Raw genomic sequence first — 22,671 nt, 5'->3', positions numbered from 1 at the left:
CCCCCCAGCTACAAACTACAAACCCGGGCTGCGCGCTCCCGTGAACTAATTCATTGTATGAGATACGGGAAGGAGCAGCGAGCGACTCGACTGGTTGGCAAACCGGCTAAGGTGCGGGAAACTGAAAAAACAACTGCTACATATATAAACTACAGGTAAACTACTTATTTTAATACCAAATGAAAGCATAGGCATGTCTGTATTATTGTGGTTTACTTTCAGAACCTGCTGGGCTGTTTTTTAAAGTTGTCCGGAGCTTTGAAAGGCCGTGCTAACTGTAGCTTAGCAAATTAGCCTACGTCTGCCAAGTTAGCTTTTCCTCTATACGATCTCAGTCTCATTGCCGCATCCGTCCGTACCTGTCAAACAATTATAATGGTGATACATTATCGCTTAATATAAAGTGTCTNNNNTTCCTAACTGCTTAGTGTTACTGAAGGTGAATGACTGCTGTCTGATAATGATATATGACGCTGTTTAACGACTATTGTTGTAGTAAAACGACCAGTAGTGGACTTTTTTATTAAACAAGCCATACTCCTTTTCTATTCGTTTAATAGGTTTTAATACGTGTCAGTACAAATGGGACAGGCAGTCTCCACGTCGTTTCTCCATATGAGTTTTTCCACATTACATTAATTTCGTCCTTCTTTTAAATGTCTTCACCTTTCGGTGGATTTATCTTTAGTCAATGCCTCAGTGTTTGCTGTTCTTACTCGGTGTCTAGTTTGGATCAGGGCCACCCACCCATTCTTCCACTGCGGACACACTAGCCATCTGTTGCCTATGTGATGACGCCATCTTTCTGGTGACCCACCCAGTGGCTGGCAGGTTTAAAAACACTGTTTGAATAAACACTGGAAGCCCTCTTCCTTTCTGACACTAGACATGAAGCATTTTCTCTGTGCTGACTGTGATGCCCATACAAAAGCCTAGTCATTTTTTCAATGCACCACCCAACCAGTCTATAGATATTCAAACAGTACTAAGTCAAGGCTGGAGAAATGTGATCTGGGCTAAGACCAGTCATGGTGGGAATTCCAAATGACACCCAATTGTGTTGACAAATATAGGGATTTTTGTCTAATACCTAATCAAATAAAAATAGTTATTTTTCATATATTATTCAATCTGATGTTGTTCGTACTGGGGAGCATCATTTTGTATTATGAGCATCCCAGCATGTAATGTAGATGAGGGTAGGAGGCAGAATTTGCTGTAGCTTTCACACTCTCTTGTCCATGAAGCTGTGAAGTAAGGTTTTATACATGCCATCACTCTGTCAGAAAAATGCACCATTCTGCAATTGCTCTATGATTAATAGCTAATGGCCAATATTCCACCATAAAAAATATGTTGGATATTTGTAAAACAGGCAATCGCGTTTTTGTGAGTGGTTGTGTTTTTTTTTTTTTTTGTTTTTTTTTTTTTACCTTTTATTAATGCAGTGGAGGCTTTCTTACTCAGATTGATGCAAAGTGAATGGATACACACGGCTGATCACAAGGTGTTCTTGACTGCAAGAGCTTTATAGATATTGCCCAAAATTTATTACAGTTCACATGTTTTGTCATTTTGGCAGCTGTAATATATTTACAACATCTATGTAAAATGTGTAGAAACTAAGTCATACAAAGATAGCTTTACATCTTACTTATTTTACTGCAGAGTTGATTCCAAAAGGTTTTTCTTTTTGTTGTTTGAGTTATTTTTTAATCAAAGCAAACTATGTTTATGTGTGTCACCAGGCTGGTGCTTCTGGTGGCTGTGTTCTTGTCTGGTTATTGTAAGTTTGCTGGAGCATCAGCTGACAGGGATCTGTTTGTCCAGTTATACCACCCACAGGGGTTTCTGACAGCTGGTGTAACATGTTTGTCACATTAGAAAACACATTTAACCAGCCTCCCACTGTAGTGACTGCTGAAAAGAAACCTGAGAATGTCAGTCAAACTGCTATACAATTTGTGTTAGATGTAATACAAAATTAAAAAAAGATATGGAAATACAATTCCAAAAAAAATGTTATGAATATTGACATGGGAAAAAATTTTCTTGGTTGACAGTGTACTGGATCCCCATAAGTAGGGCAGCATTAAAGTAGGTTGCTACCATATTTAATCAATTTTCTGATATTTCTGTCTTGCACTTTATCTTCTGATTGTCATATTTCGAATATAACCTCATGGTTCTCAAATATGCAGTTAAAAGTGAGGGTTTATTAATGTGCTCTTTTCCAGCACCTAGTTATAGACATAACTTAGACAAATAATTATTACATGGCCCTTTTTGCTGTATTGGTTGTCAACATCTCTGCATCACTAATCTTTCCTCTCCGTGACAAATGTTCAGGAGAGTTTATTTGTAAGTTGACTAAAATACCTTTTCTTATGCAGTAATTAATCCTATTGCTACTTCAAATGCTCTTTGAGTTGCAGTTAGTTTTAATGTGAAAATTGGAGCTGGCTGTTTGCCATGGTGTCTTGCAGATATGACTAACATATTGCCAACAGCCAGAGATGGTGATGGGTGTGGGTTGGTGTTAGTTTCACATTTTGTTGGTGCCATGTAGATGCATCCCAAGAAGTTTTATATTAGTTTTTTAGAATATGGATGTAAACTTTTTTTAGCCAAATTGGGTTGTACAAATCCTTTTTTTCACTCATAGAATGTGATTGATTTTTTTTTTTTTTTTATGACTCACAAGCCTTGTGTATCTCCATCCGTTCATTATCTATATCGCTTAGTTCTTTGTGCGATTACTGGGGAAGCTGGGGAAGGGGTGGCATTGGAGTCAATCCCAATTGTCAACGGTTAAGGCCAGGGTACACCGTGGACAGTTTGCCAGTCATTTACAGGGCCACATATAGAGACAAATAACCCTGAAACCAGTAAGCGGAGTACCCAGAGAAAAATCAAACACACGGGGAGAACATGCAAATCCCGTACGGTATACATGTGCAGTAAATGCTTGTAGCTAGTCAAGGGCAGATTAGCATTATGTATTAGTTATTTTCATGGAAGTTATGAAATCAAGGTCAGTAAAGCCACATAACCTGATAACTAATAGGTTCCTGTGGCTTTTACTATTAAACCACATTTTACATCTACGGGAATAGCCCTGACAAAAGTTCATTTCCTTTTTAACACCCACATTTTAGCTGTCCTCTTGTGATCATAGATAAAAGATGGTAAAAGCCACTCTGAGTCCTAGTGTGAATTCTACTTTTAACTAATGAACCATGCTGTGACTTGCACTTCTGATTCACCTATAGTATGTATTATTACCTATTTCAGTGATTTAATATTGGCAGAGCTCTTAAAGGAAAAGTGACTACAGCTTGCTTAAAGGCACCCAGGTGGCTTTTGTTAAAATGCAAGCACAATGATGTTTTCATTGTACCAACCAAATGTTGCAGGCTTTGACTGTGCACCCAGCTCCAGGCTACAGCTGCCCTATTTTTTATCTTTTTACCTCGGTCATAAAGGAAATGGTTTAATCTTTTTTGACAGTGCTGTCCTACTTAGAGTTCTCCTCCACCACTCAGACACTGATTGCGGCACCCTGTGGCACTGTGGTGCATTCAGGGTCAGAAAATAAATGGAACGTGGTAACACAAATTTTAACTTTTGTGTCTGTGTTCACCTATTTACAGTTATTGAAACACTGTAGATATTTGGCATAGAGTATAATGCAATCCTTTGGATGATTTTACTTATTGCTGAAATCTGCCTAGATTCTAGGAAGCATATGCTTTGAAGGAGAAGAGACATAGTCCTAAAGTAACATAAGGTTTTGAAAAAAAAATTTCTGCTGTGCATATCGATTACAGTAATGAACATATCTTAAATATAATGGGACAAAGGAGTGAACTTAATTGGCATTGACATAACTAAAGCGGTAAATATGTATTGGATCACAGTGTTGCTCAAAAACCCAAAGACCTGGTGAACATAGAGAATATAAAGTTTGCGGAAATATGCCTTTACAACATGCGAGGCTCTGAACTTGGCTAGAGTTGCTCTTTCGTGGTTTTTGATTGTCATTTCATCACGTGCACACTGCATATCTGGTCCAAATGCGCTTCAAATGTCAAGCAATAATTAGTTCATGATCCTTTTTATAGTAAATTAACTGTTCAGAAAAGGGTTTCTGAGTCCACGGGATGTTCTTTAATCTTTATAGACAGCCTATAATCTTCAGATTGTGACATTGATTTAGTGGTATTCAGTATGTATATTATCAGTTGTTTAATTCAACCTTCATCACTGTCATTGTATCCATCTCCAGGGATGGCAGCCATCCGTAAGAAGCTGGTGATTGTGGGTGATGGAGCTTGTGGAAAGACCTGCCTTTTAATTGTCTTTAGTAAGGACCAGTTCCCAGAGGTCTACGTTCCCACTGTTTTTGAGAACTATGTTGCTGACATAGAGGTGGACAGCAAACAGGTGAGCAAGCTCTCGTAGTTGTCTCATAGCTTATATTTCATTCATTTTACAAATGCTATTCTGTGGTGATGTATAAACAAATGCAGCTATGTGCTCGAACATCCTCTTTAACACTTCTCAAAGGGCAGAGCAAATGTTTTTTGTCTTGATCTATGGTGTGTTTGTCAGGTTGAGCTGGCCCTGTGGGACACAGCAGGTCAGGAGGACTACGACAGGCTGAGACCCCTTTCCTACCCAGACACTGATGTCATTCTTATGTGCTTCTCCATAGACAGCCCCGACAGCTTGGGTGAGTACACAACACGTACACACAGAAATTCACAATATAGAATGTTTTCATATAATGCAACATCGTCATCCTTCCTATGCACTCCCCCATCTTTCTGTTCAGTTATTTCTGGGGCCAGTAGATGGTGTGTTCTTCCTGTTGTGCCTGCTGGTGGGGGAACTGCACATATTTGTCATTGGGTGTAATGTAGCCTCATACTAAAACAATGTCTTTTCTTTTAAAAGCACTTATCTCTCACCATAAATAAGGAATTTTACCTACAGTGAATGCTGCTCAATAAATGAAGTACAGCACATTATCGGTACCAAGACCAAAATGAGAGGAAGTTACAATTGTGACAGAAACAAAGGGTTACTGTTATAGAGTTTCCAAATCATAATTTTTACAGGGACATTATTTTTGTCCAAAGCAGTGTTTTGCTGACTAAGTGGAATGGTTTTGTTCACTGATGTTCAGCACTGATATGGAAACACATTCTGTCTTTGTCTAGCTGTTTAATGTTGTATGGACACATATAAGTTAATTTGTAAAAATTAACTTTATTACATTTTTGAACTATCAAAGTGTTTTTCTGCACTATTCCAATAAAAACATGTTTCTTTATATTTGGCGCATCAGTAACGAGTAGTTTATTTAATCAATTTATGTTATGTATATATTTGGCATTGATACCTGATGTTTTTGGAAATAAATATTTTGGACAAAAAGTCATTGAGCTTACCATTCTTTCACAGAAAACATTCCAGAGAAGTGGACCCCAGAAGTCAAACACTTCTGCCCCAACGTTCCCATTATCCTTGTCGGTAACAAGAAAGACCTGCGCAATGATGAGCACACACGTCGAGAGCTGGCCAAGATGAAGCAGGTAGTTTATTTTCTTTAATAATATTAATGGTTAATTATTGGAGGTTAAAGTCAAAGTTAATTGCAGAATGGGCAGCTGATTCAAGTAACTGAGCAGCAGTTACTTGAATCGGATGCCCATTTTGCATTTAACTATTAAGTGGGACTGCATTAATACTATAAATCTCCAGGATTATCTGTCAAGGTAGTAGATCTCTTCTCTCAGCACCCATCATGTCTGTTTATTATATGTGTATCTATAACCCATTTGTCTTTTTTTACCAGGAGCCTGTGAAGTCGGAGGAGGGCCGGGACATGGCCGGAAGAATCGCAGCATTTGGTTACATGGAATGCTCTGCCAAGACGAAGGACGGTGTGCGGGAGGTGTTTGAGATGGCCACCAGGGCAGCACTGCAGACTCGTCGAGGAAAAAAGAGCAGCAAATGTGTACTGCTCTAAAGTGGCCAACATTTGGACTGGTTTTTCCCCTGGGCTACTGCACACAGGGCTGGGGCTTGGGACCGTGGGGTGACTTGATGGGAGAGGGGAGGGACGGGAGGAAAAGCAGTAAACTACTACCGCTGTAAAATGGCTGTTTGTCGGATTGAATTTACCCTGGGAGGTGGGTTCTGGATTCTCTGACCGGGCTGGGCGGGTAAGCAGATGGATCAGTGGCGAGGGAGCACAGGAAATAGCTACCAGTGTAAACACTGGGATATGTACCTGTAGGTTTACCACCAAAGTGGGAAATTCCACCAGCCACTTCCACTGTCTGAGAACATTAGACACTGGTTCATAAAGAAAAAACACAAAAAACAACACAGAATGATTTAAGAAAAGTGCATGTGATTTACAGTATGAACAACACAGCTAATTAATATATAAGGTAATGGTCAGAGGTGGTTCATTTATAATCAGGTGTCATTTTCTTCTTTAAAATCAGGCACAAGGAAAAGTTTCATCTTTTCATAGAGTCCACCATGTTGAAGCAGTGGTCATGTGTTGTCAGCTGCTCAGGTCTTGTGTGTTGTATTATCAGAGAAGAGGCGTGGAGCAGCGTGCTCTCATGTCCAGCTCAGTGCCACTGAGTCCCACAGTTGGCTAATCCTCTGCTTACAGGACTCAGTGACAAACTAGCTGAGCCCTGAGAGTACTCTGATCATTTGTTTACTACTCTAGTAAACAAACTGTCATTTGTATAACTGTAGCCAAAGTACATGTGGGATTACAGTCAAATAGTTTTCAGTATAAACAGAGGTTCTCTCTGTGCATCACCAATTGATTTATAATTGCTAAGTAACATTGTCATTGTGTTTCCTGCTTTCAATATTTAACAGACCTGTGCAGTGCTGTGGATTTGGCAGGGTGATGGTCACATTCCTTTCCTCATTGTTAGGGAATAAACCGATGGGTGGTGCAAATGACAGGTGAATTGTGAAATCCTTGCGTTGGGTGACAAAGATGGCTTCCTGCCCTGAGTAGTACAACCTGAGCTAACTCAGCTGCTCGTTCTCGGCTCCTATCACTTCTTGTTCCACAAAAATGACTGCTGGTGCTCATCTTTACCTGGGTGTAAACCAGGTCAATGAACAAGAGAGTCAAGAATGTGTTATGTTATGTGTATGCATACATACATAAGTAGAGCTGCTCTTCATATTTAGGATGAATGACTATGCATGCATATGGTTCAGATGTGCAAAAAACATGACCAGGTTGGTGTTTGAGGGAAAGTTGTGCCTGTAATGTTTGTGCAACTTATCCTTCATGGGAAAAACATTTCTACCTTCGTTTTAGTAGTAATAGTCAATATTAAAAAGAAAAGAAAAAAACATCGATCTTGTTTGTTGAGTATACTGTACATGAAAATGCCAGCATTGTCAGATGAGGCAGTTGGGAAGATCTGAAGTACAAACATTCAGGTTAAATTAACCATTCTGTGTATGTTGAAACCCTTATTTTAGAGAATCTGAAAGATCTTTTGTTTTTACGAATGATTTAAATGTCACCAGCCTTTCATGACTTTCTGTTTAATAACCAGGTTGACTTTATTTTTCTTGACTATCTGCAATCTCCTGTTCTTATTCCTGGCCTGCACGGAGGAGCCTGTTCCACAAATCCAGTTTTGTGTTGTTTTTATTTTTTATTTTTCCTGCTTTAAATCGTCATAAATATGTGTCTATCAGTATTTAAAAAATAGGAGGTGAAAAACTAGAGAACTGTCCACATGCCGTTCCTCCTGTTTATTTTTAGTCTTTTCCAAAATCTCTCAGATAATTTACTGTTGCTTGCAATGACTCGTCAATCATGCCTTGCAATAGAAACTTTACTGAAAAGACAAATGAAAAACAAGTCTAGTTTCCTCCGTAATGTACAAATCATTTTCTTGTATTTCTTTTATTGTATTTTAAATCCTAATTTTTTGGATGCTGAAGCAGTGCCGTAAACAAGGAGCAGGAAAACCAAGCTGTATGCAAAGTCTGTAAATATGAAATGTGGGTTTGTTCATACTCGACTATACACATGCACAGGACTGGAAACTGTATTTGTAAACTAGCTTTGGTTTGTGTAATAAATTACTTTACTATAACACCCAAGCCTGTTTTCATTATGGTCTGGATCAGTGGTCTGGATGAGATGAGTTTCTGAGTTCACTTACTTCACACATTGTATGAATAATGGATTAATGGGTGACTGATTGATATGAAGTGTTGAACAGTCGAGCCTTAGTAACAACCACAGCATGGGACAAATAAAATTGGTGCAATCACTGAAAATGTGCAGAGAACAGCAAGAGGTGAAACTATTGGAGGTGTGGAGCAATCAAAAAATATATATAAATCTTAATTATGTCACACTTAATGCATTTGACATTGAAATTAAGTCTCTCATTTACCATAAAGCTCCACTGCAGACTCCTAAATCACTTTTTAGTTCTCCATCCCTCAGATTAGTCTTTGCTGAGCGATTGTCATTGTCGAACCATGGCTCTACACGCAGTGTGTGACACAACAGTGGATGTGGAAGACAATGTATTAGTGAGGCGTGTTGTTAATGGGTTTATATCAGTGTGAATCTGTGGTTCACTGCATCAGTAAAAATCCTTCAGTGGACACCCAATGAATGACGATCCCAACTGATCATAAAACACATCGATCTTTGAGTGTAATTCAAACCTCAGAGGTTTCAAGGCTTGAGCTACATCACAAAGCAGCATACTTACAGGACTCTTTAAGGCTAGCCACACTGCAAGGTAATCACGTTTCTTCTTTTTTTTAAATAAAGTGATTATCTTGGAATAAGCACACAGAAAATCATGTTATTAGAATGTTTGCAATTAAATATTCACACAAGCGAAATCAGGGTACACTGTCCAGGGTGTTGGCATTGTGGCTCTATCAATTATTTTATTCCTACTCGGTTACAAATGGTACATATGGTTAAAAATAATAATTCAATTATATGAATTAATGTAACAAATTAATATATTAATATTTGTATGACAAGTTACATAATATCTACAGAGAACACATCATTTGAGATGATTATTGCTGGGGAGGGGCCTTAGAGCATTTCACTTGCAAAAAGAGTGGAGTGTGTGGGATGCTGAGGTGATGCAGTTTCAGCCTGTGTGGGATGAAACTGATGCTGAATGTTCAGAAATAATGTGGCTCTGGGTGTGTATCTGTGCTGTGGTTGTGCAAGGCAGTGTGGAGGAGTAAATCAACAGTACTATCATGGAAAAACATGTGATCAGGACAATGTATTTATTACTCCACCGAAGACGCTCACTTTCCCACACTCCCAATTCATTAGGCAAATGTCTTTAAGCCATGTACTAATATTAAATGACTATTCAATAATGCCAGGAATAAAACACAGGTTGTCAACCTGGTTTTAAAAAAGTAGAGTACACTAGGCTAATTTTCATTCAGGTTTTGATGTCAGCAAATATTATTCTATGATTATTTTAGCCCTGGATTCCAGGTCTGTACTTGGACATCAAATGTCAAACTGACATTTGATGTCCAGGCAATAACTACTGAAGCATGAAAAGAACACAACTTGGTTAGACAAACTGCTGTTGTATCTTCATATTGTGGAATGGAGGGTCACAATTGACCTTTTGGCGAGACTGACGAATAATATTAATATACTTGAAATGTGACAAATTGGGCCTAGAGCAAAGTTACCATGTTCGAGATTAAAAGTAAGCTTATTCACCACAAGGCTAAGCTCGTTTACTATTGTAATATTAATTGACCACTATAACCATGACTCAGTTTAAGAGACCACTTCTTTGAATCTTTCAGTGTAATTGCTCCTCTGACTGACAACCGCATGGGCTCATATTAAAACCACAGAGCTAACAAAGAGGAAGGAAGTTCGTCATTGCCTCCTCCACCCTAACTTGTGTCCGGGCATCATTTAAGAGAGAGCACAGCTTCTGCTGAGACACGTGGGGAAATGAAGCTGGTGAGAGGCTGCAGTGGTTGAATAACAAGACTGTTTCTGTCTTTAACCCCCACTTCTCCGCCGCCTTCTGCTGCACGTCTTTCTCCTCCTCCACCTCCCCCTTTTCGTTCTCTTCTTCTTCTCTCCTTGCGCTCTCCCCCGGCTACAGACTGGAGAAGAGTACGGCTCAACGCAGTGCAACTGCCGCCTTTATATACCGCTCTATTTTTAGCTCTCACAAGCCCAACTATTTTTAACCAATATGATTTCATCGCCCGTCTGGCTTGTCCAATGGGAAGTCACGCAATGGAGGCGACCCGTCCAATTAGAGAGAGGTAAAAGAAAGAGGAGGCGGGTGACAGAAGAGCATGGAATCAGGTAGAAAGATGGAAGGAGACAAAAACCTCTCACTCTACAACTGTTTCTAGATACTAGAAACTCACTAGCTCAGGCTAACACACTGCTGAGCACTCAAACTAGACAAAGGTATCAACTCCAATTCATATCGTCCTAGGAATGTTATACTTATAATATTACTTTTTCTCGGTAAAATAGAGAGCAAACTATGAACAAAGGCTTCTTTGCAGCCAAACTTTTTTAGCCATTTTGGGTGTTCTAAAATAATTTGATTGACATCCTAATTTTTCCTAATTGTGATTTCGCTGTCTTTTAGCTTTGCCTGTGCTGTTGTTTAGGCATGTTTTGGCTCTATTAAAGCTATATTTATCCAGTTTAACTAACCTTTTGTTAGATTGATGTAAACAATTTCAGTTTATTAGTTCCATCACACTCACCTGTGTCCTGTTGTTTCTGTTCATCAGTCGCACTCATGTCACCTGGTGCCCTGGGTTTATAGACATCTCTCGTTCACTCAGTCTTTTATGGATCATGTTGTATATTGTTCCTGTTCTGTGTCTAGGGCCTCTGTGTGATTATGGTTCATGTTCTCCTTGTCGGCTTGTCATCTCTGTTCCTGCCTGGTCCTTGGTTTCTGTGAGTTAAGACTGATTTATGAAATTAAACTGTTCAAAATACTTTTTGAACCTGATCTCTGTTCCTCCAAAACTGTATTTGTACCCCCCCCCCCCACATGTTACACTACTTTTTGAAAATGTTTTCAAATAATATTTCTTCATAAGTTAACAGACAACACCTAGTATGCGTTAGCCTCTGTTATGAGAAATACAAACATAAAAAAATTGAAAAATAAAAATGTTTACACGTGTAGTGATGTTGATTGTTGCTTGTTTGCAATATGTTCTTATTTGTTATTTTCTGCAACCTAGCAGAGAGATGTTAGAAAATGGCTTCGGTAGCAGCTGACACTTCCGTAGTTGCATCCTATAATAAACCCTCATTACTGTATGTGCGGTGTATAACGGCTCCATAAGCCGCGTAATGTAGTGGTGTGTTTTATACTGCTTTTGTATATGTACGCACTATAGAGCTCATCTTCTCGCTAGGCGATCTTTGTTGATGACTTTGGGTTGTGAAGCTGAACGTCCCTGTCTAGTGTGTATTTTTTTTTTGTTAGGACCCTGACAAGGATTGCCCCTGGACTGTGAGTCATATTGACGCCCACCCATTCTGTTATTTCCCCAACTTTATTTTTAACGCGCTTACAGCGTCCAGTGACCTCAGCATATCTCATCTGACAAGTTTCACTGATGTCTAACAATTATAATATTAATAATAATGACAACAAAAACAACTAATAATTATAAGAAAAAAGTATATCCACTTATTAACTTTTCAAGTCCATTGTCTCTTATTTATATTTTACAAGCAGCCTGCCATTGAGCAGTAAGCGCGCTCCCGTCAGCCGTGCTCCCGCACAAAAGGTTCCAACACACCATAACAGGAGCGCGCAGGACGGTCAAACCCACTCCCTCAAACACACCAACTCCACCCTGTCATAAACCCCAACACATCTGTTAGACAATTTAAATTCAAACAGCTCTCTGGTTATAAACTTGATTTACAAACGCTTTAAGAATTGTATCCATTAATAATAAAGAAAATATACTGACTAAGAATGTATGTCCAGATTAGATGGTGTTCTTGATGGTTTTATGGCTCTGCAGTAGTTCTCGATTTATGGCCGATCATAATAAATATGATATTGGACATTAGAGCAAACGCCATTAAACACCGTTGCAGCCCCCCTCCCCTTGTAAGTACACACATTAAACATTCATATGAGATCATTATTTTGATGTGACTAAAGAGTTACATATGTTACTTAGTGAAACATGGACACCTAGCGGTAAGTATACGTTATTGCAAAATTATTTTAATTCGATGGACCTTTGCTTTACTTTTTTCTCTTGTTCTGTTTCTCATCTCATTTTTCTTTCTGACGTCTTTGCGTGTTATTTATTGTCTAAATTTTGTTGTTCCTTTCAGAACTGATAGACGACTTCTTTCCATTATAATGTCTACCATTCAAATATCGAAGGAACTCAGCAACTCGCGATAACTCCAAGAATTCTGCACGTAGAAACACGGACCAAACGAAAGGTGGCAGCACTGTCATATTTAAGGTAATGTCATCTCAAATCCCGAGGGCAACCAGACTTAACTCTTATTTTAATATATTGGATAATTTTCTCCTACATTATAAGCTTTTGTCAAGACACCACTAATGTTGCTGAGTTGTTGTATTTAGAAAAACAGATATACTTTTTTGATCCCAAGCAGCGAAATTACAGTTACATTTATTGGATTATTTGTTATATATTTATCCATTTATTATTATTGTGCTACAAAAGCAACAAGTGGCAAAACAAATACCTATTAAAAACCATATAAATGAAAATAAACAATATTTAAAAAGATAAAGCAAGAATTATTTTAAACTAGACATCTTCCCTGGGTAAAACCCCAAAAAGCTGAAGTAATTAATCAATCATTAAATATATTTGGACATTTTTGAATTCTCCTATTTTATTGATTTGTTTTTTTTTCACAAAAAAGGTACAGAGGATATTTATTTATTTTAAAGAAGTAGCTGGTTTTTCAATATTATAAATGTTTCACAACAACATTTATAATATTGAAAATATTATGCATACATTTGCTTTAGTTCTTGGAAAACACCACAAATTGCCAAGTTTCAGGTTTAAACAAGTTCCTCGTTTGTCATTTGTTTTACCATCACTTCAATTCATCTGATAACGATTACGTTTAAACGCGTTGTAAACTTGTGTGACATCAGGCTTCAAATGGAAATGGAAAGAAATAGAAGTCCCAAAAACAAGCAAAATCAACAAGGCCAACAAGACGGAGTGCTCATTAGATGATGTATTCTCTATCAGGACATGAAACACTGGCAGTGTGTGTGTTCCTGCAGAGAGATAGAATGGCAGCGGGAAGATCTGAGGCCAGTAATGATCTCAGCTTCGTGAGTGCACACTCTATTTAACTAATTGACATCACTTGTGGAAGAGAAAATCTGGAGCTTTTTGTTCAAGCTGACTGGGAGGTCATTAGTTTTAATTATCATACCAGCTGATTGGATACACTGGGCAACAAGCTCAGAATGTTTTTTCTGTTGTAGCATCACAACTGTTCAAATTTGATAACTGTGTGGAGAGGTTCTGGCCCAGCATCTGTCTTTTACTTCTAGTACTTCTATTATTGTTATTTTTAAAAAGAGAGTGTTATATGCTCAGTATTGAAGTTTTTCCACTCTTACAATGTAAGTTGGTCTAAAGATATGAAAGATATGGGAAACTGTTTCCAAACTCAAAAGAAATGAAATGAAAACAATGAAGAATTGGCCCAAATATAACAAATAGCAAAACTGGAGTTTTTAAAAGTTTACTCAGTGATAATTACAGTATTTCATAATTGCCCTATAGTTACCTCCCACATCATTAAAAAAAAAAGAGCAGCTCAAAATAGTAATTTCCTGTGAAAATACAGTAGTAATTCACTCCTGTAGTACAACCAGTGACGTTCATCACTCACTGGAACTGAAAACTTTTGAAACATTGTGTTTACTCACTGCTGACCACTTCCTTTTGTGACTGCTCCCATGATGCATCATAATAATGTCATACTGATGACACGACTCTTATTACAGCATAATTCTGATGAGAAACCCCAACATTCAACCTGAAAGTGTGTTTTGTAACTTTAAACTTTAAACAAAATTTTGTTTCCAATCTTGACTCAGTCATTGTGTCTTCCATTTTTAAAAATAATTCTAAGTAATTTAATGTTTTACAGAGAACCAAGATGCCCCAACCAACATTCACTGGACTTTATTTGAATTTTAAACAAATGTTGATTTTTAATCATTAACTGCTGAATTAAAAAATTATTAAAAAACAAACTGTATGAGCCACGATGCCTGACTGACATGGTTTTGTAGCCATAGCAGAATTATTGCATACCGGTGTGTGTGCTTCCACGGAAAAATGAGGCTCACAAGACTTGGAACAAGGAAAAAAAAAATATAAATAGAAAACAACAAAACATTTTAAATACAAAACTGTATTTATCATTTATTTATAAAAAACAAAAACCTTTTTTATTGAAATCATGAGGAAAAACACGTGTGACCTGACTGGGGCATGGTTCATTATTTAATTTATTTTGTATTCTGTTTTTTTTATGAGAAGTTAAAGAAGAACAGACCAGGGAACAGGACAGTTAAGATCCTAGTTTTATATATAATAGAAACACAACAGCGTATATAGAATTTCAAACAAATATGGAAAATAAATAATTCACGAATTAGAACATCCTTTGGGAAGGACTTTGTACTGGTTCATTATTTAATCCAGAAAATGAATAAATTGTTTCCACGAGTGTGTTATTGAACTTGAGCTGGTAAAAAAAATGATAGCTTCAACCGCTGTATCGCAGTGAGCTGACATCAAATGAAAGGAATGAGAAAATAAAAAACTGGGTTTAATGATTGTATTTGGGTTAAGGATAGAAATGAGACGAAGGATTAAGACCATCTGTACATTCAGTGTTTACTGAATGTATATATATATATACATACACATATGTTTATATGTGTATGTATGTATATATATATATTTATTTATATGTATATATGTGTATATATATATATATATATATACATATATATACATATATATACACATATATACATATAAATAAATATATATATATACATACATACACATATAAACATATGTGTATGTATATATATATATTTATTTATATGTATATATGTGTATATATATATATATATATACATATATATACATATATATACATATATATACACATATATACATATAAATAAATATATATATATACATACATACACATATAAACATATGTGTATGTATATATATATATTTATTTATATGTATATATGTGTATATATATATATATATATATACATATATATACACATATATACATATAAATAAATATATATATATACATACATACACATATAAACATATGTGTATGTATATATATATATTTATTTATATGTATATATGTGTATATATATATATATATATATACACATATATACATATAAATAAATATATATATATACATACACATATGTTTATATGTGTATGTATGTATATATATATATACATACATACACATATAAACATATGTGTATGTATATATATATATACATACATACACATATAAACATATGTGTATGTATATATATATATTTATTTATATGTATATATGTGTATATATATGTATATATATGTATATATATATATATATATATATATATATACACATATATACATATAAATAAATATATATATATACATACATACACATATAAACATATGTGTATGTATATATATATATTTATTTATATGTATATATGTGTATATATATGTATATATATATGAAAAATGTGTTAGTGTGAAATGCCTTTATTTTTCTCTTTTGTTTTATTTAGTTCACAAAGCAAGAGCATTAACTGACATCATGGAGGAGGTGGGGTCGGGGGTAATAAGTTCCCTGAGAGACGAACTAAAATCCTAATCGTCTCACACACGTCTTTTCACCGACTGCTGTGAGCCTCTGTCTTGTGCTGCTGCTCTGTTAGAATCAGGTTGCAGCAGCGAAACCAACATCCACAGAGTTTATTATCAATGTCCAGCTTTGATCTGCATCTTGGGGCGTGGCAGCCCTCAGGGGGTCCGCACCCCACCTTGGGAACCAAGTAATAGAGTGCCTACATGCAAATAATACAACATGATGCTGAAGTGTGTTTGCCTTTGTTGTTTTCTTACATATTTTATCATCTGGCTTCCATCCTCGCAGCCGTTCCCTCTAGTCCAACGCTGCCCTCCTCTGTTTGTCTGAAGGAGTCAGGATGTGAGCAGAGGAAAGTAGGAAAAGAGAAGTGACGGCTGCAAAGATGAAACCTCGTTTGTCTCCCCCGTTTCCACTCTCAAACTGATTTTCTCTAGCGCACTGCACTGACTTGAGTGCCTACATTTGTGAGTGTGTGTTAACAGTGGCAATGATCTGGGATGTGTCTCTCCGCCTCTTTCCAATGAGAGAGAGAGAGAGAGAGAGAGAGAGAGAGAAACATGCAGCAGGAGCTGGGAGCAGACAGAGCAGCAGAGAGCTGTCAAGCTGTGAGGAAGCAGCAGAGAGAACCACTTAGTTTTTCTTTCTTTCTTGGAATATACTTCATTTGTATTTCAGACGCTCACAGAACCACACACTCCCAACTCTAAACTCACAGCCCTGTGTGTGTGTGTGTGTGTGTGTGTGTCAGTGTTGCTCTCCTCATTATATAAAGGACCAGGATTTACTCAAAGTGGACATTTGGACTTAGAGAAGGTTCAGATTCTGCACCAGTGTGACTTGGACTTTAGTTGTAGTTCGGTGTGTTGTTGTTGTTGTTGTTGTTGTTGTTGTTGTTCTGGTGTGATTCTGGACTTGTTTGGACCAGGTCTGCTTTTGCACTCCTTTCCTCTGCATTTCTTGGAGTCAGTGTTTGTGCGTGAGTAAGTGAGTGAGTCAGTGAGGAGAAGGATGTGTCAGCCACTGACCGTGGTGGTCCTGCTGGCCCACCTCGTGGCCAGTCTAACAGGAGCGTGGAGAGCATCTCAGCCCAGACTGCAGCTCACACACACAGGTAAATCCAGTTGATCTTTTATTCTCCTCTTCCCTTGTGTTCTCAGTCTCATTCATTCCAGCTTCTTTTCTCACACTTTACTTCTCTTCTTTCTCTGCTTTTTCTTCCCACACTATTATACGGTAATTGCAGCACAAATGATACCCTTGCTTCTTTGTTCCTCCACCTGTCTCCTTCTGAATTTGTCCTCCGTCCTGAGACAGCCTCACTTCCTTCACCCGTCATTTCACCTATTTAAAAAAAAAGCAGTGTACTTTTTACTAGTGATTTCTCACCATATTGTTGTATTGCTGACCATGTCCTCTTTTCAATGTGGCCTATTTTGTGAGTGTGTCTCATTTAGCAAATTGTTGCATCAGGCTGCTCCAAATATCAAGAACAAACCAAAAGTTCAGTCAGATTTGACAATTTTTCTGATGAATTTATCATAAATTAAATTTAAAGTTGTGTTGATAAAACTGAACTTGAGCTTTTTATATATATATATATATTATCAGCTGCTGGGTGATAATGTTAGCCCTGCCCTACATTTAAGTATCAGTCAAACACTATTCTGTGGCCAAAATGAAGGAACTGTTTGTCCAAATCTTCTAATTTCCAAACAAGCTTCTCATCACAGAGTAACCATCCTCTCATAATCTGACCTCATCCCAACAACAATACCCCATAGCATTTGAAATTAAATGTCTTTGTCCATTAGTTGAAGTTATGGACAAAAAAGCATTAATGATGTGATGGCAGAAATCCCAGATCCAGATCACCACCAACTTAATTATGCCTTGGCTCCGGGCTGATCTGTTCAAAAACAATGGAGTCCATGCAGAGTCTGGGGGAAAATCCTGCAGACAGACTCACTGAGACCTCCTTAGAAATGACAAAAGGAGAAGAAAAAGTCATTTAGACTGAGAGCCATAATTGAATTAACATTCATACTGGGTTTGAACACGCAGGCTCTGATGTGTGCACTGAGGGTTTGCTTCACCCACTGCTACTGTGCAGCAAGGCTGCATTAAATAACAGGCTTTTGAATCATCACGGGACTGTGTTAAGGGTGATTCATGGGTAAATTGGAGATGACAGGTCTTTGTAACGTGCACAGTTTCAGGCTGTCCTAGTTTAAAGATACCCATCACACAGCCCTGCTGGTAATTTATGTAGTCGTTGCCTCCCAGTAGGAAACCGATGTGACATCCTGAGAGATGTTCCCAAACGGCCACAGTCACGACTGGAGTCCGAGGATGACGTCCAAACAGTTTGTGTCAGTTCTAGGACTTTGGGATGACTGATTACATGTTCTTACATAAGCCCAAATACACAGTGGCTGAGGCTGAAGTCGACCAATTTTGACCTAGAATTTACAGAGAGAGGGAGAGGAGGAATCTTGTGGGGTGGTCCAGGTGGGAATTGACTTTAATGAAAACTGGATGTGATCGTGTGAGAAGATGCTAAAGTAGCTATTAGTGCCTGTGTGTCCTTGGCATGTGTCATATGCATGTGTGTGTGTGTGTTGGTGCAGGCCTGTTCCACCTCACCCGTCTACACTTCATGATCTTCAGTCAAAACTGAACAACAGACACGTGATGACTGTGGTTCTTAGGTGGCGCCGTGTCCTTCTCCATGTTTGTGTAGCTGTTTGTTTGCTTTCATACATACAGTAATGTGCTAATTCAGCTGTGGTTCCACCATGTGACTTTCAAGGTAGTACTGCAGTGCAGAGCAAAAAATGTTTTTCATTATCCTGCTTCTTTTGTTCCTGTAGAATTCTGCAGTTTGGAATGTTTTTGTGGTATTATGTGTTCAATTTCTCTTTTGTTCCTTCCACTGTGTAAGAACAGGTGTATTTAACAATTTACCTGTAAAAGTACACCTTAAGAGGCATATCACCCCAGATGGAAATCAAACCCACAATCCCTGGCTTAGGAGGCCAGTGCCTTATCCATTAGACCTCTGGGGCTTCTGGTCATAGTAGTCTTTTAGACTCAAACTTCAGTCCTGATTGGATACATACTACCAAAAGACTGCCATTGTTTTGTTCTGTTGTAGCACTAAAGTTTGTGATGTCACACCTTCTGACCTTCACACTAACATGACTAGATAACTTGCCCAGGTCAGTTCTGTGATCCCCTCCGTGAAACATCATCCCATCTAATGTATGTAATGAACTCGGATGTTGAACCACGTGGGGCATCGATGTTTCCTGTTGTGCTGATGAGGAAGTCACATGCTGTGCTACAGCTTTACTTACTTCAATACAACCCACAGTTCATGTACTGTAGTTGTGGATCAAAGCCGGTGACTATGAAAAAGTGCAGCCCACCCCAGATGGGACTCGAACCCACAATCCCTGGCTTAGGAGGCCAGTGCCTTATCCACTGGGGCTTTTTCGACAACAACCTTTTGTACAACAGCAGTCATGACTTTTCCAGTTCAATGTTGACATCATTGATGTAGATGTGTAAACATATGTTTCAATATCTCACTACTTCCCACAGAGCATGTAGCGCCACCGCTGTATATTTTTTATCATCAGCCTCTTTTATATAGCTGTGTTTTAATTCTGGTCTGTAGAGCTGCTCACCAGTGACGACAAAGACCTGGTCCATGTTGAAGCTAAGATGCAGATCTGGGTGCTTTCTGACAACAATTGTTGAAATCATGTTTTTTTTATTTATACTGAGGTAATTTGAAAATGTCAGTCAGATGTGTGAGATTTTGAGCTCTTTGTCACACTAAGAGAAAGATTTGTGGAGCGGGGAGGTTCCATCAGACAGATTGTGCAGCCGGGGAAAAAAAAGCAGCTTTAAATACTTAAATACACGCCTGATTACATCCCTACCTCCATCTCTTTTAATGACTAAATTATCCTGTTATTCACTTTAGGTTCATGCCTCCATATGCAGCAGTGATCTGAACACACACACACACACACACACACATAATGAGCTCATTATTGCAAACGTTCAGTGAACGGTAGTGTGATTTTCTTGATGGAAGTTGATAACATCTCTGTACCACACACACACACACACACACACACACACACACACACACCGGTTGCCCCTTACACACACAAGGTTTCGGGACTTCATGTGGTGAAGCATGGCACATCTGTACACAACGCCGACCACAAGGGCATTTAGAAAGAAAACAGTATATGCAAATTTTACGCAAGAAAGCGTTGCTTGTATACATGTGACCAAAATGATTTATAACATGGTCGAGTTTATAAACACAGACAAACTTTTTCTACAAACGCTACCAAGGCATATCGCCACCTAATGGGCACCACGAGTGGTAAGAGTTCTTCAAATCTCCTTCAAAACTTCAGAAGAATCCCAGATGTAGTTAAAGGGATCTGGGGATGGTTTATTTAATCAGTCAGACTGTGTTCCACAGCGGTGGACTCATGACTTATTGATCGAGCAGTCATTTGAAAAGGCGTTTGCACTTCAACATTTAATATTAACCAGTCACCAGAGACGGTGTGAAAGAAATCAGAGTTTGTTCACTCCGTGTTGGAGGTCTATGCTGTTGTAATTTGACATTTACACTCCGGGTTGTGATGAATAAACGCAGACATTTAAACTTCCTGTGCTGAGTGTCGTTATAGACGAAGGCTCCAAACACATTTGTAAATGTTGCAACTGTGCATATACTTGACATTTTCAAGTGTGTGTCAGAAATGTTGACAAATTTCAGGCTTTCATCGAACGCAGCATTTAGCACTAGAGTCATAATAGATGGAGCCATTCTAAAAGGCTGTTGCTTTTGAAGAGCTGGCAGCAACTACAGAAACTCTACACGGTCGAATGCACCAGGATCCCTGCAGTAAATCCACTGAATTATTCACTCTGTTGCCGTTTGAAAGTAAAGGTGAAGAAGTTAGTCCTGGATTTTTGTGTATCTGATATCGTTATCCTTTTTTTGACCTAACTCTTTTATTTCCCGTCTATTTACTTATGAAATATGGAGACCTTCAGAGCAAAACTTTCAAAAAATGAAGAGCTTTTTCATTATTGATTTATTCCTTCAGATCTGGTTCTATCTAGGCCAGTGCTTTCCAGGCTCTGTAATAGGGTTGTTGCTGAGTTGTGGAGTTTTGCTGGGATGGTTATCTGGTACAAACCAGGGGTAATTTGTATTATTATTTTTTTATAGGAGCAGTCCAGAGACGTAGAACTTCAGAGCTGCAACTATTCAGTTCAGCACGAGTTTGAATTGATTTATCGAAACTGAAGTTAAAGTGCTCTGTTTCTGGAAAAAGAACCGACTTTTTTTTGCATTGTAATCAGATTACTAATCAATCAGTTGGTGAATTGTTGAGTAAGTTAAGCTTTTTTGACGTTTCCTCCAAGAACTAACATGTTCTATTTTGTATGTTTTTAATGCTGGATGCCACACCTGACGCAACATTGTCTGTTTATCTGACCTTGGATCATAAAGGGTTACTTTAGGTCAAGTCTCCTGCCAGGGACACATTGGTATATAGCTGGTTTGGAAACTGAGCTCCAACCATTGTTGACAGAAGCTCTAATAAAAAGAAAATTGTCCCAGCCTGAAAGACGTCTGGAGAGAAGAGCGCCGTTGTCTCTGTGATGGAGAGATAATCAGTGACTAACCAGAGGAAACACTGCAGTGGCGTTTGTAGCAGTCTCTGTTATTAACTTTTATAAAACAGTGTTTAGCTCTGAAACCTTCGAACTTTAAACAATACTTACAGAGCAGACAGACGACCAGCTGTTCACAGGAAGTTGCAGCACGGTCGACCTCCACCCTCCATCTGGGTGGAGGACAGAAGGGTTAAACTTATGAGCAAATATAACCAGAAGTTGTCGCCCAGTTTAGGTCACAGTAATGACAACAGTATTGGAATCTCTGCTACAGGAGGTTCCTATCTCGCCGCCCTCTGCTTTGGCAACACCACCTCCTAACAACAGTAGCTCCCCCATGAGGTAGTTCATGATATCAGGGGCTATCTTTAGCCTGGAATTAAGAAAAGAAAAACCCTTCAAGCTTCACATTACCTTTATTTCCCTAAAGTATTAATTTGCCTCAGTCTGCCCTGCTGCCCCTCAAAGTGTCGTCATCTCTATAAAACATACAGATTAAAAGAGATGAAAGAGAAGTTTAAAGTTCCATTACTTTTTTTACAACCAATCTTATCCTTCTAGTTTGATGTAACAGTTTAAGATTAGAAGTTTATTGTCTCTATAAAGAGAACAAGAACAGAGAATAAAACATCTCTAACCACTGCGTTGACGTGAACGCCGCGTGGGTGTCCGTGTTTTCTCAGGGATGTGTTTTTCACAGGATTTTCCTTTTTCTTAAACACGGTGCTGGAGTTTAATCCACAAACGCACACTTGACTTGTTGGCCTCATAAAAGCCAGGAGCAGGAAGATCAGGAGAGTTAAGGCTAAGTCTCTCCTGTATTTTACCTCATTAGCCGTAGCTTAGGTCAAGCTGTAGGTGAACGATGTGGGAGGCGGAGTCAGTGGGGGGGTGGGGGGGGGGGGGGGAAGGCA

The 22,671-nt window shown here is 38.2% G+C and overlaps 2 protein-coding genes and 1 long non-coding RNA gene across 3 annotated transcripts in view; all 3 read left to right on the top strand.

The window, feature by feature from the left end:
* Positions 1–8,167, top strand: rhoab (ras homolog gene family, member Ab). The gene is made up of 5 exons (XM_008318751.3): positions 1–155; positions 4,289–4,446; positions 4,615–4,735; positions 5,470–5,600; positions 5,864–8,167. Exons 2-5 carry the CDS (start codon positions 4,291–4,293, stop codon positions 6,035–6,037), a joined length of 582 nt encoding a protein of 193 aa, XP_008316973.1. The 5' UTR covers positions 1–155; positions 4,289–4,290; the 3' UTR covers positions 6,038–8,167.
* A 1,375-nt stretch (positions 8,168–9,542) lies between these two features.
* LOC103385008 (uncharacterized) lies at positions 9,543–14,385 on the top strand. Its single transcript, XR_522178.3, has 4 exons — positions 9,543–10,516; positions 10,950–11,023; positions 12,437–12,573; positions 14,264–14,385. It is a non-coding gene; the product is annotated as an uncharacterized LOC103385008 (long non-coding RNA).
* Positions 14,386–16,585: 2,200 nt separating this feature from the next.
* Positions 16,586–22,671, top strand: part of sema3h (sema domain, immunoglobulin domain (Ig), short basic domain, secreted, (semaphorin) 3H) — a 51,370-nt gene continuing 45,284 nt past the window's right edge. The window contains exon 1 of the mRNA XM_008318750.3: positions 16,586–17,147. Within this exon, the coding sequence (XP_008316972.1) occupies positions 17,045–17,147 (103 nt within the window). The 5' untranslated portion in view covers positions 16,586–17,044. The remainder of the gene's footprint in view (positions 17,148–22,671) is intronic.

This window comes from Cynoglossus semilaevis, chromosome 10 (genome assembly GCF_000523025.1).
Source record: "Cynoglossus semilaevis isolate Cse_v1.0 chromosome 10, Cse_v1.0, whole genome shotgun sequence".
NCBI lineage: Eukaryota > Metazoa > Chordata > Actinopteri > Pleuronectiformes > Cynoglossidae > Cynoglossus > Cynoglossus semilaevis.
Note: the sequence above shows the minus strand (reverse complement) of the source record. Positions and strands in the feature narration are given on the sequence as shown.

What these genes read in the sequence shown, in the direction of transcription:
- rhoab (XM_008318751.3), top strand. Translation starts at nt 4,291, where the DNA reads ATGGCAGCCATCCGTAAGAAGCTGGTGATTGTGGGTGATGGAGCTTGT. An exon ending in AGACAGCCCCGACAGCTTGG is followed by an intron (nt 4,736 to 5,469) that starts GTGAGTACACAA and finishes ATTCTTTCACAG; the next exon opens with AAAACATTCCAGAGAAGTGG. An exon ending in AGCTGGCCAAGATGAAGCAG is followed by an intron (nt 5,601 to 5,863) that starts GTAGTTTATTTT and finishes TTTTTTTACCAG; the next exon opens with GAGCCTGTGAAGTCGGAGGA.